The sequence below is a fragment of the Trichomycterus rosablanca genome, chromosome 5 (genome assembly GCF_030014385.1).
Source record: "Trichomycterus rosablanca isolate fTriRos1 chromosome 5, fTriRos1.hap1, whole genome shotgun sequence".
In the NCBI taxonomy this organism is placed as follows: Eukaryota; Metazoa; Chordata; class Actinopteri; order Siluriformes; family Trichomycteridae; genus Trichomycterus; species Trichomycterus rosablanca.
In genome coordinates this window covers 40627759-40645828 of record NC_085992.1, presented here as the reverse complement: position 1 = coordinate 40645828, position 18070 = coordinate 40627759, and the positions used below count along the sequence as shown (strand labels likewise).

Genomic DNA, 18070 nt, shown 5'->3' with positions numbered 1-18070 from the left:
TGCATCCTCAGCATCATGCTATGCTTTCAAGCCTCTCAAAACTGGATTAGCTGCTGATGCTCTCATGTGCATGGACATCGGACAATGCTAGTCTGTCGCTTAGTAACCTGTCTTTAATTGGTTACTACTAATGGATAGCGCCCAGACACGTCACACATTTTATGTGCCTCATTAAGGAAGTGGCACTCACTTTTTTTCTGAGCTGTCATGGATGTAAAGATGGTATTACCCAAACCAGTTGTGGCATTAAGGTGTAGCTGAGTAGTTAATTCACTGATGACAATAGAAAAAAAGGCTGCACATATACATACAAACAGCATGTACAGTTTCTCTATCTAGACATTCAAATACATGCGGGTGGTGTCTCAGCTTTCAGGGTTTTAAAAGGCAAAACTTAATTGATAAAATCTGAAAGGGACAGTTTCCAAAACTTGGATTTAGATGAGTCTTGAACTAAGTAGAAACATCAATCATGACGTACCATTAAACTTCTTTTAATCTAGGATTAGGACTAATCATGGTCTAAAAATCAGGTTGCTAGTGGTGAATAAACACTGATGTTTTAATTTTGTCTGAAACAAGACAATGTCTAGAAAACTGTTTTAAATAACCTTTTTCTCAAATCATTATTCATAGTACTTAGTACTTAGACTGTAAACATTTTACTGATAGTTCAGCATACTAGGCTTGAGTTAGTACACCTAAAAATAGAACACAATTGTGGCAATAGATCAAGGATTTAGTGGTAAAACCAAGCATTGATCATTGTTGCAGTTTAACTCTGAACCTTGACTGTTTTATTATTAATTAAAACTGAAAGGGCCTGTACCCTAGAACCATATATATATATATATATATACAGTATATGTGTGTGTGTGTGTGTGTGTGTGTGTGTGTGTGTGTGTGTGTGTGTGTGTACAAACATATATTAATACATTAGTTAAACCATATGATGTATGAAGTCTACCCTAGAACTATTGAAATACATATGTATATACTGTATATACAGTATATATATATATATATATATATATGTGTGTGTGTGTGTGTGTGTGTGTGTGTGTGTGGTGTGTACTAACACTTATTCAGTAATACATTAGTTAAAAATCAGTAATACTGTAACCACATGAGTTACCGTGCAAAAGCATTGTGGTAGAAATAGGGTTTCCAAATGGTAAAAGAAACTCTCAATACTCATTAATAGGTTAAGGCAAATTAAAAGGAATTATATAAAATTTTATTTCAGGGGTTGCCAATCTTATTTTTAGTTCTATGATAAATCAAGTTTCACCACTCAGGCACCCAAGACCTACACACAATAAATCATACAGCTCAATGTCAAAGCCCTGAAAAAACAAGGAGAACCCGCCACTGATGCATATACATCTATCTTTCTGTCTGTCTGTCTTTCTATCTGTATATTGGTAATGCAATGAAACCTGCAGTAAGATTGAGACATATTCACACCCCAAACAGGTCACCAGTACATTTATGGGTAAGTATTATATCAGGAAGAAAGGATATTCATAGGGGTACAAGGCAATAGAGCTGGATGAAGGTTGGTCCTCCCCTTTAATTGTTGGGTTTGGAGAGTTGGTGGTGGGTTTGCTATGGTACAATGGTTTTCTTCCATCTTCCAAAACAATTTGTCATGTAGCTTGGCTAAATAAATAAATCTTATGCCCTGTATTTGGACTAGCACTTGCACTTGGTCTAGAATGTATTCCCTCATTGATCCCAGTGTATCAAGGCAATGCACTGACTTTTGAAGATTATAACTAGAAATTACTAGAACAGCAGCAATTCTGATAAGTGGCATCAAACACTGGATCATTTCAGATCAGACATTTTTTTTAAACTGGTCCACATGCTGGGACAGTGTATAATTTTGGTGAGAACTAGCTTGGATATGAAGATGATGTCAGTATTAGATGAATAACAGATACAGTTAGATATTCCTAACCTTGATATCAGTTTTGTGTGTTTTGGCAACATTTAAGCAAAAACACAAGTGACCTACAGTTGAAAGTATCAAAATTGACAATTTAAAGTGAAATAAAATCTCAGAATTCTGGTTAAGTCTGCACTGTCAGTGTGTAAATGAATGCTTATCTGGCCTGCAGACGTGGTGCCTGCCTGTTTCAGCACTAATGCTTTTTGGTTGTAAAAAGCCATTTGTGAATTGATCCTTTGCCTGCTGTGCAACATAATACAGACGCTTGGAAGTGAATTGCCCTGCTTTCTTGCCTGCCTTTGTCATCCTGCATATGGGGCATGTCACATTTAATAAGTGTTCTGGCTTCACCTGTCATGTTCGACACTCCAGCAAGGTTTTTTTTTTCCATGTTGAGCAAAGAGTGGAGGCCACATCTCATTTACTCTGCAGAGATAAATCAACTAAAGCTGTCAGAAATGCAACAGTCAAACTAGTTTTTTTCTGTTCTGTGTAAAAGTCGGCCTTTTCTGGGCAGAATTATGATAGGCACGCATGGTGTATGTACAGAACAGGTTGTTTGAGCCAGCACAAGCTGCTAATGAGGCGTAACCTCAATCCTATTTGCCAGCGACAGGCGGATTCTTGACTGAGTTATTTAATGATATGTGAAGGGATTCGATTTTTTTTGAGGAAGTGGATGGAGATTATTAATGTGTGTACTGTAATATGAACAATTTAATAACGGATATCAGAGAAGTGTGTAATTTACCATTTGATAGATTTGAGTAAAACACATATGAGATGTCAATCATCTGAGAAACTTAATAATATGGACAATTTTGACTAAATTCCACAAGTCCTTGAATATACTTAGGTTCCTTTTATTTAGCCCCTAAAATCCTGCAACCCTGTGAATTAAGAAATCCTTTATTTGAAACTAGACTTTCTTAATTTAATATACACCGATCAGCTATAACATTAAAACCACCTCCTTGTTTCTACACCCACTGTTCATTTTATCAGCTCCACTTACCATATAGAAGCACTTTGTAGTTCTACAATTACTGATTATAGTCCATTTGTTTCTCTGCATGCTTTGTTAGCCCCCTTTCATGCTGTTCTTCAATGGTCAGGTCTTTCCCAGGACCACCACAGAGTAGGTATTAGTAGGCATTCTCAGCACTGCAGTGACACTGACATTGTGGTGGTGTGTTAGTGTGCTGGTATGAGTGGAGTTTTTAAACACCTAACTGTCCCTGCTGGACTGAGAATAGTTCACCAACCAAAAATATATCCAGCCAACAGCACCCTGTGGGCAGCTTTCTTTGACCACTGATAAAGGTCTAGAAGATGACCAACTTAAACAGCAGCAATAGATGAGCAGATCATCTCTGACTTTACATCTACAAGGTGGACCAACTAGGTAGGAGTGTCCAATAGTGGACAGTGAGTGGACATGGTATTTAAAAACTCCAGCAGCACTGGAGCGCTGCTGGGTCCGATCCACTCATACCAGCACAACACACACTAACACACCACCACCATGTCATTGTCACTGCAGTGCTGAGAATTATCCACCACCTAAATAATACCTGCTCTGTAGTGGTCCTGACCATTGAAGAACAGTATGAAAGCAGGTTAAAAAGATATGTAGAGAAACAGATGGACTACAGTCAGTAATTGTAGAACTAGTATATATGGTAAGTGGAGCTGACAAAATGGACAGTGAGTGTAGAAACAAGGAGGTGGTTTTAATATAATTATATTATAATATATTATCAGTGTATATTGGTCAATTTTTACAATCAGTGGCTTTTCCTGACAATTTCTACACACTTCTTAATTTCTTTTTTTTATTTTCTTTTTTATTTTAAATTTAAATGTGTTGATTGACACATCTAAATATATTTAGAATGTATTTTAAATATATTTTAGATATTATGGGTGTTTGGGCGGTAAAGTACACTGGCCTCTTATTCCTGAGATCCGAGGTTCGAATCTCAGCCGCGCTGTCAGTTGGCTGTCCGTTTGCAGGGACATTACTGGTTAATGTACAATGTGGGGAGGGGGGATTGGACAAAACATCCTAGCCAGTGGGAGGTGCATTTGTCAGTGCCAAGTCTGGTATGCACACCAGATCCGCTGGAGACACCTAAACAAGGGAGTAGCTGAAGGGAAAAGATTCAGAATAATGTATGCATAATATTTACTTGTATGTATACAAATATTCCGGCTAGTTTTATGTCTGTCTAGACAGTGATGATGATTACTGTCTAATTTAAATTAAACGCAAAAATGTATTTTCTTAATGAAGCAGCTGCATAGTCTTTAGAGGTTTAAAAGCTTGTCAGTTTTTACTACTATTTTATTTATTAATTATTTTATACAACACGTATGTACAAGACGGCTTGTCGGCACATCACGTAGTGTTGGTGTGACATAGCTCTAAAGTCCTGGGGACATGGGTTGAATCATTGGCTCTGGTTACTGTCTGTGTAGAGTTCTCCTCTGTGTACTCTACATTTTATCCCACCTCCCAAAGACATGCCAGTAGGCAAAATCTAATTTTCTTCTAGGTGTGATGGTTGCATAAATGGGTGGGTATGTGATAATGTGATATCTTGAGAAGGAATAATGTCTTGCTACCATGAATAGGAAAACTGTTGCTAAACATGAATGAAAACTAAACATTAATAAATGAATCGAGTCGAAAATTCATATTATTTTTTTAATTGATGAAAAAGACTACAACCATTATTTGGGGGTTTATGTGGCCACTTTAGTGTCACATGTTCCACCTCTTTACAGGTTAAATTGGTACACAGATAAATAAAGTATATTGGACAGTTTGTAGTTTTTAAGTATTATATGGCATAATAAATAACAGATTTTACTCACATGTATTTCATTTATTAATATCATTTAGTGATAATAGACATTTCAAACAAGCCCTCAGTTACACCTGAAAACTGCTTCAATAATGATAACAATATGACAACTATGACAACTATGCAAAATATGTAATAAATATAAATACATTGGTATTGATGAAACGAACTGTAAATGTAGGGTGACTGACAAGAAATTATAGTAATAATTACAAATTAACATACAGTACATACATCAATCAGCCATAACATTAAAACCACCTCCTTGTTTCTAAACTCACTGTCCGTTTTATCAGCTCCACTTACTATATAGAAGCACCTTGTAGTTCTACAATTACTGACTGTAGTCCATGTTTCTCTACATACCTTTTTAGCCTGCTTTTACCCTGTTCTTCAATGATCAGGACCCCCACAAGACCACTACAGAGCAGGTATTATTTGAATGGTGGATCTTTCTCAGCACTGCAGTGACAATGACATGGTGTTGGTGTGTTAGTGTGTGTTGTGCTGGTATGAGTGGATCAGACACAGCAGTGCTGCTGGAGTTTTTAAATACCATGTCCACTCACTGTCCACTGTATTAGACACTCCTACCTAGTTGGTCCACCTTGTAGATGTAAAGTCAGAGACGATCGCTCATCTATTGCTGCTGTTTGAGTTGGTCATCTTCTAGACCTTCATCAGTGGTCACAGGACGCTGCCCACAGGGTGCTGTTGGCTGGATATTTTTGGTTGGTGGACTATTGTCAGTCCAGCAGGGACGGAAAAACTCCATCAGCACTGCTGTGTCTTATCCACTCATACCAGCACAACACACACTAACACACCACCACCATGTCAGTGTCACTGCAGTGCTGAGAATGATCCACCACCTAAATAATATCTGCTCTGTGGTAGTCCTGTGGGGGTCCTGACCATTGAAAAACAGGGTGACTTAAGAGGTAAGTAGAGAAACATATGGACTACAGTCAGTAATTGTAGAACTACAAAGTGCACCTATATGGTAAGTGGAGCTGATAAAATGGACAGTGAGTGTAGAAACAAGGAGGTGGTTTTAATGTTATGCCTGATCGGTGTATGCTAATGAATGAGTGTGTTTCTGTTTCTGTGTTTCTGTTAGTTAACACTACAGTGGATTCTCTCAGCAGCTCTGGGCAATAATTCTCCGCTCCTATAAGGAGGCAGCTAGACATTTATGTACATGCCTGAGATAAGATATAGTGCCTATCATATATGCTGGACCACCATGAGAGATCTTCACTCTCAGGTCTCAGCTGGAGACGTGCATGAGTCAGATAGATTTCCCAGCATGTCCAATTACTAACTGGAATCATGACGCTTTTGATTTGCCTCGACTCGGCCAGGGAACTATATTTGATTTCAATTATGGTGAACAGGATTCTTTTTGGCTTCTTGAAACAATGTAACTAAGCTGAGATCTATTTTTATTATTATTATTACAACCCCTTAGGCAGCCAGGCCTATCTGAGCTTTATATCACTGCAGGAAGAGCTGATGAGCTAATAAATAAAGCTAATGTTAAATATAAAATATTCATATTATATTAAAGATCACGACATGAAGAGGATAGTTTAGGGTCAGACACAAAAATGAATTCTCATAGTCTAAAAATGAGCATTGATTAAATATGCATGGTGCTCATTCGTCTTGCTTCATTTTTAAATAACCAGGAAATGAGCAGACGAGCAGGAGAAGCCCTTAAATCTCTACATGATTCTAACATTACACACTTAATAACTGCTTAATAAAATGTCATGGCTTTCTAAGAAAAAAAATGGAAACAGTGTTTTAACAGAATGTTAAAGTAAGCCCTTCACCACTGCAAAGAAAATAATGAAAATAAAATAAAATAATAATAATCAATACATACATACACCGATCAGCCATAACATTAAAACCACCTCCTTGTTTCTACACTCACTGTCCATTTTATCAGCTCCACTTACCATATAGAAGCACTTTGTAGTTCTACAATTACTGACTGTAGTCCATCTGTTTCTCTGCATGCTTTGTTAGCTCCCTTTCATGCTGTTCTTCAATGGTGGTGGTGTGTTAGTGTGTGTTGTGCTGGTATGAGTGGCTCAGACACAGCAGCGCTGATGGAGTTTTTAAACACCTCACTGTCACTGCTAGACTGAGAATAGTCAACCAACCAAAAATACATCCAGCCAACAGCACCCCGTAGGCAGCATCCTCTGACCACTGATGAAGGTCTCAAAGATGACCAACTCAAACAGCAGCAATAGATGAGCGATCGTCTCTGACTTTACATCTACAAGGTGGACCAACTAGGTAGGAGTGTCTAATAGAGTGGACAGTGAGTGGACACGGTATTTAAAAACTCCAGCAGCGCTGCTGTGTCTGATCCACTCATACCAGCACAACACACACTAACACACCACCACCATGCCATCGTCATTGCAGTGCTGAGAATCATCCACCACCTAAATAATACCTGCTCTGTGGGGGTCCTGACCATTGAAGAACAGGGTGAAAGCAGGTTAAAAGAGTATGTAAAGAAATAGATGGACAACAGTCAGTAATTGTAGAACCACAAAGTGCTTCTATATGGTAAGTGGAGCTGATAACATGGACAGTGAGTGTAGAAACAAGGAGGTGGTTTTAATGTTAGGGCTGATCGGTGTATATAAAGAATAAAAACTACTTATAGACTATATGAGTCTTTAATTTTAATAGATAATGGATGCTAGAGCAGCTTGTTTGTTTATATTGTGGCGTCCGCCACTGTGGATTAGGGGGGAGGGCGGAGCGAGCGTTACCCAGAGGGACTCGCGGCCGCGGTGTTAATAACTGTTGCGTTCTTTGTGTACATGTTTATGGGGTTTGTTTATGTTGTTTGGTGTTCTGTTTAATGATGTTAGTTTGCGCATAGTGTATTTGTTTAATTACATGTTGAATCTAAAACCTACCGTGACTGTGTAGCACGGGGCTAGGAATAACGTGGCTGCAATAGCGGGGAATTGGGTGTGTGTTCACACGTGTCTTAATCCGTGTAAACAATAAAGAGCTGATCCTGTTGTCATGTCAACTCGCGACTCCGTCTCTTCTTCGCAAACGCCACATTTGGTGTCAGAAGTGGGATTGTGATGTCTGGGTGGCTCTGGTGGTTCGGTGGGCCAATATGCCCGATCTGTCTGAGTGCGCTGGCCCCGGGGTTGTTGCGAGGGCATGGAAAGCCAGGTGCAGCAGGGGTGTTGAAACAGCGGCTCGGCAGTGTAATGGGGTGAGGTCCGGATATAGAGCCACCCAGTGGTCGCTGGTGAGTAGGTCACCGGGACGGTTGACCTTTAGGGAGGGGGCTATGTAGCGTCAGTGGGAGGAGCCGTGGTATCCAGGCTTACCGTCAGCGTGTATCCCAGTGTGGGAGACTGGGTGGCTGCGGTGAGAGCTGGATGGGTAGCTTCTATGTTTGTCTGTTGTATGGATGTATGTGTGCATGAATGAGTGTACGTCCTAAACCACTGAGAGATCTGCCAAGGGCAGCTCACTCGAGGTCCCGACGCTCGCCTTCCTACTCGCCGGCGCCACATTGGTGTCAGAAGTGGGATCGCATTGCCCTCTAGATGACGTGGGGGTAATTGCTGAAGAAATAAAGTTTCTTCAACGGCAAATAGATGGTTTCTCTGGCGCACGGCGAAAAGACGGCACGGCGAAGACCAGGAAACAGCTCTCTTTCGAACCGGATGGATCAAGCCAGCTTCGGCCGAGTCCGGTGGTGACAACAGCGGAGGCAGCAGCAGTATCACCAGTGGCGGCGCAGCTTCGTCTCCCCAGCTACGACGGTGGAGCGGATTGGGAGGCGTATGAGGCCCAGCTGGAGATCGTCGCGGCCCGCTCCGGATGGACGGATGGCGACACGGCGGCTCATCTCTGCCTCGCGCTGCAAGGAGAGGCTCTGAGGGTTCTGGTGGAGCTTCCCCCAGAGTGCCGGGGTAATTTGGCTGAGCTGACGGCGGCCCTGCGGAGCCGTTTCGGGCGGTACCCGGCGGAACCGGCGGCAAAGCAGCTGTTGGCGGCAAGACGACGTCGCCATGGTGAGCGGATCAGTGTGCTGGCGTCCGAGGTGGCGCTGTTGGTGCGGCAAGCGTACCCGACATTCCCACGTTCCGTGCAACGGGAGCTAGCTCTGGATTACTTCATAAATGCACTGGCCCCGCATGAGCTACAGAAGCATGTGCAACTAGCAGCTCCAAGTTCCCTGGGAGCGGCAGTCAAGGAAGCAGAACGCGTAGAGCTTATCTTTTTGAGCCATGCTCGCCAGTCGACAGCAGTAGCCAGGTCTGCGCCTCGGCAACAGGGGTGCTGGCTGTGTGGTGAGCGTGGACATAGAGCCACCCAGTGCCCCACTGCTAGCCCTGCGGGAAACGACCCAGGAGCCGCCCAATGAGGGGCGTGGTGGCTCCTGACCCACCTGTCAATCCCTCCTGGTTTTCGTCGGCCAGGGTCGGCGGACGTAGCGGCCCATATGTAGAATGTTTAATTAATGGGACTCCGGTCATGGCGCTCGTGGACACCGGGTCGTCGGTGTCGCTGATCCGACCGGGAGTTGTACCGGACATCGGGGGCCAATTTGAACTGTCGGCGGTCACCGGCGACCGTGTTGGAATACCAGGGCTGGGGGTACCAACAGACATGGCAGGGGACATGGCGAAATGGAAGCAGGTCCCAACTGAACTGTCGACGGTCACCGGCGACCGTGTTGGATTACTGGGTTGCCGAGCACTTGCGGTCGATTTCGGGGGTGGGCCGGTAACTCATGATTTCTGGTTATGTCCCATCAAAGACTCGTGCATCTTAGGGGCGGATTTTTTGGGGTGCTTGGGCGCTATAATCAACTTTGACAGGGGAACCGTGCAACTGAATGGGTTAACAGTTAAGGTTTGTGATGGGGTTATGGTGTGGGACTGCTCGAACACACAGTTCCCGGCAGGGTCCCCCGACACGGGCGGACCACCAAGGGGGCCAGAGGAGTCCCCCAACACCCAAGCGCTGCGTGACCTATGGCAACGCAGTGGTGCAGGCCTTTCGGAGGTGCAGAAACAGCGGCTGTGGGACCTGTTGGAGCGTTTTGCAGGGGTCTTCGCAGCTTCGGAACAGGACTGCACCAGGACCGGGTTGGCGCAGCACGACATCAACACGGGCGACGCCCCCCCGATTCGTCTCAGACCACACCGTCTTCCCCTGGCGAAACGACTGGCGGCCGAGCAACAGATCCGGGCGATGGTAGCCTCCGGAGTCATCGAGCCATCACACAGCCCCTGGATGTCTCCGGTGGTGCTAGCCAAGAAGAAGGATGGGAGCTGGAGATTCTGCGTTGACTATCGCAGGTTGAATGCTGTGACCAAAATGGACTCCTACCCACTCCCGCGGATTGATGATGCACTCGACCGACTGTCTGGTTCTGCCTGGTTTAGCTCTCTGGATCTACGCAGTGGGTATTGGCAGGTGCCTTTAGCCCCAGGTGCCAAGGAAAAGACCGCCTTCACGTTGGGAACGGAGCTATGGCATTTTAACGTCCTTCCCTTTGGACTTTGCAATGCCCCGGCCACGTTTGAGCGCCTAATGGATCGGGTCCTGGCAGACATCCCCCGTGACAAGTATGTGGTGTATTTGGACGACGTACTCGTGCACGCAGTAGAGTTCGACGGGGCCATGTTTAATCTAGAACTAGTCCTGACAGCGATCCAAGCGGCCAATCTGAAGCTGCACCCCGGGAAGTGCTCTTTCCTTCAGCGGCGCGTGAACTTCCTTGGGCATGTTGTCAGTGGGGCGGGTATTGAGACAGACCCTGGGAAGACGGAGGCTGTGCAGGACTGGCCGACCCCCAGGAACCTCAGGGAGCTGCGGAGCTTCCTGGGCCTCGCGTCTTACTACAGGCGGTTTGTGAAAGGCTTCGCAGACATCGCGGCTCCTTTGCACCATCTGACCGGGGGTGGGGTTAAATTCCGGTGGTCGGAGGACGCCGATCATGCATTCTGTTCTCTGCGGCAGCGGCTGTGTAACGCACCGATCCTGGCATACCCGAGGCCGGGTGAGGGTTTCATTGTGGACACCGACGCCAGTAACCATGGGCTGGGGGCTGTACTGTCCCAGTTGCAGGATGGAGCCGAGCGTGTCATCGCCTACTTCAGCCGGCGTCTGAACAAAGCAGAGCGGAACTATTGCGTGACACGTCGGGAGCTGCTGGCTGTTGTTGCTGGCCTGAGGCATTTCCGCCATTACCTGTACGGAGTACCCTTTGTGTTGCGGTCGGACCATGCATCGCTCATGTGGCTGATGAGATTCCGGGAACCAGAGGGGCAGCTGGCGAGATGGATTGCCAGGCTGCAAGAGTACAGTTTCCGGATCGAACATCGGGCTGGCCAGCGGCATGGCAACGCAGACGCCTTATCCCGTCGGCCTTGTGTGGACACTGACTGCCGCTACTGTTTGCGCGCGGAGGACAGATATGTTGGACAGTGTGCAGCCGTGACAGTGGCAGACCCACCGGTTCTTTGTCTCCAACAGATGTCTCTTGAGGATTTTAGACTGGCACAGATGTCTGACCCAGAGCTCGCCTGGGCATTACAGGGGCTGGACGCATCACACCGACCAGATTGGGCCGAGATATTACCGCACGGACCAGTGGCGAAGGCCTTGCGCTCGAACTGGGACAGTCTTAGGCTCGAAAAAGGACTTTTGTGCCGGGTTTGGGAAGAACCGGTACCAGGGGGCCGGGTTGTACAGACTGTTGTCCCACGCACCCTGAGAACGTTGGTACTGCGGGTCATGCATGGTACACCGGGCTCGGGGCACTTTGGGGTCACCAAGACTCTGAGGCGACTGCGGCAGCGGTTTTACTGGCCTGGCTGTCGTACTGATGTTGAGCTGTTTGTTCATTGCTGCGACACGTGCACGGCAAAGAAGGGGCCGCCACAGCGAGCAAGGGCCCCGCTTCAACCCATGCGGTCAGGTGCACCGATGGAGAGAGTGGCTGTGGACATCTTGGGGCCGTTTCCGGTGACAGACTCGGGGAACCGCTATGTGCTTGTGGCCATGGACTACTTCACCAAGTGGCCGGAGGCCTATGCTGTGCCGGACCAAAGTGCAAACACAACAGCAGAGCGGCTGGTAGGGGAGTTTTTCTGCCGCTTTGGAGTCCCTGAAGAACTACACAGCGACCAGGGCCGGAACTTTGAGTCCGAGGTGATGAGTGAAGTCTGTCGCCGGCTTGGGGTGCGCAAGACCCGGACAACCCCACTTCATCCACAGAGCGACGGCCTAGTGGAACGCTTTAATAGGACTTTGGCCACGCAATTAGCCGTAGTGACCGCAGAGAACCAGCGGGATTGGGACAAGCAATTGCCTGTGGTACTTCTCGCGTGCCGCTCGGCCGTTCAAGAGACGACAGGGTTCACTCCAGCCATGTTAATGTTTGGGCGAGAGCTACGGACACCTGTGGATCTAGTTTTTGGGGCACCTCCGGATGGGGAAAGTGGTGTTGTACCGGGACCAATCTTTGTCTCAGAGCTCATGTCCCGTTTGCAAAGAGTGCACAAGCTGGCCAGGACACATCAGGCGGATGCAGGGGTGAAGCAGAAGCGGGCCTACGATATGCGCTGTGTCGGGGAGCCTCTCATGCCTGGCACCGAGGTCTGGCTGCACAACCCTCGCCGTAAGAAAGGTCGTTGCCCAAAGCTACAGTCCGCGTGGGTCGGGCCCTGCACCGTGAAGGGTCGTTTAGGGGAGGTGGTCTACCGTATTTGTTGGGGGAGAAGGCGTATGGTGGTGCATCGTGATCGGTTGGCCCCGTACAGGCCCAAGGTACCAGACACTGAGCGGAGTTCGAATGTGGCAGTTACAGTACCGGCTCCAGAACGCCCTGAGGCCGTGGTGGATAGACCGCGGCGCGAACGGAGACCGCCGTGCAGGTTTCGGGATTTTGTTGGGGGTTGAGTGAGTCACCGGGACGGTTGACTTTTGGGAGGGGGGCTGTGTGGCGTCCGCCACTGTGGATTAGGGGGGAGGGCGGAGCGAGCGTTACCCAGAGGGACTCGCGGCCGCGGTGTTAATAACTGTTGCGTTCTTTGTGTACATGTTTATGGGGTTTGTTTATGTTGTTTGGTGTTCTGTTTAATGATGTTAGTTTGCGCATAGTGTATTTGTTTAATTACATGTTGAATCTAAAACCTACCGTGACTGTGTAGCACGGGGCTAGGAATAACGTGGCTGCAATAGCGGGGAATTGGGTGTGTGTTCACACGTGTCTTAATCCGTGTAAACAATAAAGAGCTGATCCTGTTGTCATGTCAACTCGCGACTCCGTCTCTTCTTCGCAAACGCCACAATATTATCCTTCTTCTTTACATGACATTTAAATTATTTTACACTTGCTAATAGATTTTTTAAATCCTCACTAATATGGAATGCGTCCAGCTCCTGCTCTGCAACCTGTAAAACATTAAGCTTACTTATTGACTGGCTGACAGGCTTTGACTGTAGAGTTGACTGATAATAAAAAAGGCAGCCGTGGGTCTGTTTTTGAAGCTTGGTGTGCTTTGAGAGAGTGAATTTAGGAGCCCCCCCCCCTCCGTTTTGGTCCCTTTGGGTGAAGTAGTCTACACTAACACTGGCAAGGCTTCCATTACCCGCAGTGATTTAATGAGATTCTGGCAGGGGTTTCTGTCCTGCTCTAGACAAATGGACCCAGGGAATGGATTGGCCCTTATGGCCAGAGACCACAAGAGACAATTGTGACTTTGCAAATATGAGACAGAAGATGACAAGCCTGGGTGATATGGCCAGGTCTTAATACAGCAGAGACCATTGATGAGAAATAGAGGAAAAGAGAAACCTGATAGCATGGTTAAGTAATGATGTGCTCAGACTGTTGCTGAAAGTTGAATTCTATGAAATACAGGGAAAGATAGGATTTATTTTTTTGTAATCTTAAACCACACATGAGGGGTGCAGACATAAACCAGTGAGCTACTGCTGCTCCTATTACATATGAAATATATCTGTCTTCAGCTGTTGTATTATATTCACTCTGCCAAATTGTGGTTGCCTACGGCTTTCACCACTCTGTAAATCTTTAGAGCAGTTGTTCCTATATGGGCTTTAAATTTGTCTTCAATTTGAATGAAAAATATACACTGATCAGCCATAACATTAAAACCACCTCTTTGTTTCTACACTCACTGTCCATTTTATCAGCTCCACTTACCATATAGAAGCACTTTGTAGTTCTACAATTACTGACTGTAGTCCATCTGTTTCTCTGCATGCTTTGTTAGCCCCCTTTCATGCTGTTCTTCATTGGTCAGGACCCCCACAGAACCACCACAGAGCAGGTATTATTTGGGTGGTGGATTGTTCTCAGAACTGCAGTGACACTGACATGGTGGTGGTGTGTTAGTGTGTGTTGTGCTGGTATGAGTGGATAAGACACAGCAGCGCTGATGGAGTTTTTAAACACCTCACTGTCACTGCTGGACTGAGAATAATCCACCAACCAAAAACATCCAGCCAACAGCGCCCCGTGAGCAGCGTCCTGTGACCACTGATGAAGGTCTAGATGATGACCAACTCAAACAGCAGCAATAGCTGAGCGATCGTCTCTGTATTTACATCTACAAGGTGGACCAACTAGGTAGGAGTGGACATGGTATTTAAAAACTCCAGCAGCGCTGCTGTGTCTGATCCACTCATACAGCACAACACACACTAACACACCACCACCATGTCAGTGTCACTGCAGTGCTGAGAATGATTCACCACCTAAATAATACCTGCTCTGTGGTGGTCCTGTGGGGGTCCTGACCATTGAAGAACATGGTGAAAGCAGGCTAAAAAGGTATGTAGAGAAGTAGATGGACTACAGTCAGTAATTGTAGAACTACAAAGTCCTTCTATATGGTAAGTGGAGCTGATAAAATGAACAGTGAGTGTAGAAACAAGGAGGTGGTTTTAATGTTATGGCTGATCAGTGTATATATGATGCTACATACCAGGTATAGAATAAAGTATAATAGGCACACAGTTATAAAACATTTATCAACAATAGGGTGGTGTGATACTGTCCTGAAAAATAAGCCTGTAGGTGTTTATAGTATTTCTATAATTTCACACTCCACTACACCTCATTACAGTGGCCACCATAACTCACACCTAGATTAAGTGGTTCGTGCCAATAAATGGCAACATCATCAATTTAATATTATATTAATAAAAAAGGGTTTGTCGCTACCCTGTACTTTTTTGGTCTCTTTAATGCTGGAAAATAGCAATATGTTTTAAATTATTAAATCATTTTATAGGCTACATAAAATGATGAGGAGCAAGTTAAATGATCTAACTTCCTCTGAATTAAATAATGCCAGATAATAACACCTTGGTACAGTGGTAGCCTAATGGGTAGAGCTGTGAGTTATTAACTAGATGATTGCAAGTTTGAATCCCTCCTCTGCCATGCTGCCACTGTTGGGCCCTTGAGCTAGTCCCTTAACCCTCTCAGCTTCAGGGGTGCCATACAACAGCTGACACTGCACTCTTACCCTGACACCCAAAGAAGCTAGAATATGCTAAAGAAAACTGCAGTGGTCAGTAGCTATCAAAAGTGGTCCAAGGAAATTCCCCAGATCTCAATCCAATCGAGCATCTGTGGGATGTGCTGGACAATCCATGGAGGCCTCACCTCGCAACTTACAGGAGTTAAAGGATCTGCTGCTAACATGTTGGTGGCAGATACCACAGCACACCTTCAGGGGTCTAGTAGAGTCTATGCCTCGAAGGGTTAGGGCTGTTTTGGCAGCAAAATGGGGACACAATATTAGGAAGGTGGTCATAATGTTATGCCTCATCGGTGTATGTATATATGAAAATAAAAGTATATAGGTGTTACATCTGCCCATGATTATCTATAATGTTGATTAATATTTCTGGTCAAGTTGATTTAGGAATAGAATAATGCACATATTAATACCATAGTAAACAAATGTAAAAATACTTAAAAATGTCATTTTAAACTAACTAAAATAAATGTTAAGTTCCTGTCACCCCTATGAATCCACAAAAAAAAAAAAACGCAAAGAACATAAACTTAAAATGAATAAATGAAAATAATTAAATAAATAAATAAATATATTTTTAATTGTTATAGTATATAACAGATTTTTTTTCTCATGTTAATACATACACGCAATTACCAGATCTCAGATTTTTTATACTTAAATGAAAGTGTCTGTGTGTGTGTGTGTGTGTGTGTACGCATGTACCTTTAGCCAGGTCTAAGAGCATGGTGATGGGAGAGCTGACGCGGGCCTCGAGCAGGTCGTCCTCTCCAAGTCTTCAGGAGAAAGCAATAAAAGCCGGTTGGCTGAAGAAGCAGCGCAGCATCATGAAGAACTGGCAGCTGCGCTGGTTCGTGCTGCGAACTGACCAACTGTATTTTTACAAAGATGAAGAGGAAACCAAACCACAGGTATTTTCTATCGGCTATACTCATTAAAAATGTAATTCGCCCAGGTGGCGCAGCGGGATATTCCTCTAGCACACCAGCGCCGAGATTCTGAACGCCTCTGTGCCACCGATCGGCTGGGCGCCATCTAGTGGGCATAATTGGCAGTGCCTGCAGGGAGGGATGACTGCACGTCCTTGGACTGTGGGAGGAAACCAGAGCTCCCGGAGGAAACCCACACAGACACGGAGAACCCTTACTTTTTGATCACTAGTCCAGTACCTTTCCCACTGAGCTACAACTGTTTCATGTAATGTTTAATGGTTTTACTCTACTGCTGCAGACCTCTGCTCCTGACCGAGGAGGGCCATGACTAACACATGTCCCCTCCAACATGTGTGCAGTAGATGACTGCTTTTTTCACCCGCACAGTTTAGCTTTATTTATAACCTTTATATATTCCAGACAACATTTTAAAAACAAATGTTGGGACTGTCAGCATTTTACAGTACACCGGTGCAGATGCCACACACTCTTTACCTGACAGGCTATTTAGATCACAGGCTGCTCTGCTGTTTAGTAGATGTAGTACAGCCGACCCTTGTCCTCTACGGGAGTAAAGCAGCAGTGTGTAGGGCAAGAGAATGACAGCGTACACTACATGGCCAAAAATATGTTGACACTTCTCTTTATTATTGATCTCATGTGTTTCAGCCTTTCCTTTTTCTAACAGGTGTATATAACCAAGTATAAATATATATTATATGCTTCTAGCTATGTTTGGGAAAGGCAGTATTTTTATTCCAGCATGATAAAATAGAATATAATGCATTTATTTGTCATTTATACGTATACAGGTGTACAGTACAATGAAATTCTTTCTTTGCATATCGCAGCCATCGTACGGCACCCCTGGAACAGACAGGGTTAAGGGCCTTGCTCAAGGACCCAATAGTGGCAGCATGGCAGAGCCAGGATTCAAACTCTCGACCTTTAGATTGACAGCCCACAGCTCTACCCACTAGGCTACCACTGTCCCAAATGATTATGCCTCTATGCACAAAATGTATTTGCAAATTCGGACTTGTCAGTGACAATTTAACTATTTTTGGTTCACGGAGGGAGATGTTAGCTGGCATGCTAGCGGGTTGTACCGGTTCAGCCCATTGGTTTAAATGGCAGAGACTAACTGCAGTGACATAATGGCCATAATATTAGTGTGTCTAAATAATCTGCCTTATAAGTTTGATGTCTTATTGTAGTCATCTCTACTTAGGCAGCTGCCTAGGTAGGCAGTATGCAGCAAAGCAGGTTTTATCACTACGTTTTAAGACAGACCCATTGTTTGGAGGGTTTGGTGTAGAGAATCTTCAGTGGCCTTCACACAGCATTGACCTCAACCCCACTTAACACCTTTGGGATAAATTGGAACATTAACTAATCAATTACAAAGCAGGCCTTGTCTAACAACTGGGCCTGACCTCACAAATTCTATTTTGACTCAATAAACAAAAATTCAAACAAACACACTGTAAAATCTTGCTCGTAATGTTATTGCCACCAAGCAAAGTCCAACTTCATATGAATGTCTATGTCTTGTTTTCAGACAAGCACATGGTCAGATGTCCACATACACTGATCAGCCATTACATTAAAACCACCTCCTTGTTTCTACACTCACTGTCCATTTTATCAGCTCCACTTACCATACAGTACAATACAGTACAGTACAAGCACGTTGTAGTTCTACAGTTACTGACTGTAGTC

The 18070-nt window shown here is 45.0% G+C and overlaps 1 protein-coding gene across 1 annotated transcript in view; it reads left to right on the top strand.

The window, feature by feature from the left end:
- The window catches only part of arhgap22 (Rho GTPase activating protein 22), a 56498-nt gene that overhangs the window by 173 nt on the left and 38255 nt on the right, over window positions 1-18070 (top strand). The window contains exon 2 of the mRNA XM_062995206.1: window positions 16128-16327. Coding sequence (XP_062851276.1) covers window positions 16128-16327 — 200 coding nt within the window. The remainder of the gene's footprint in view (window positions 1-16127; window positions 16328-18070) is intronic.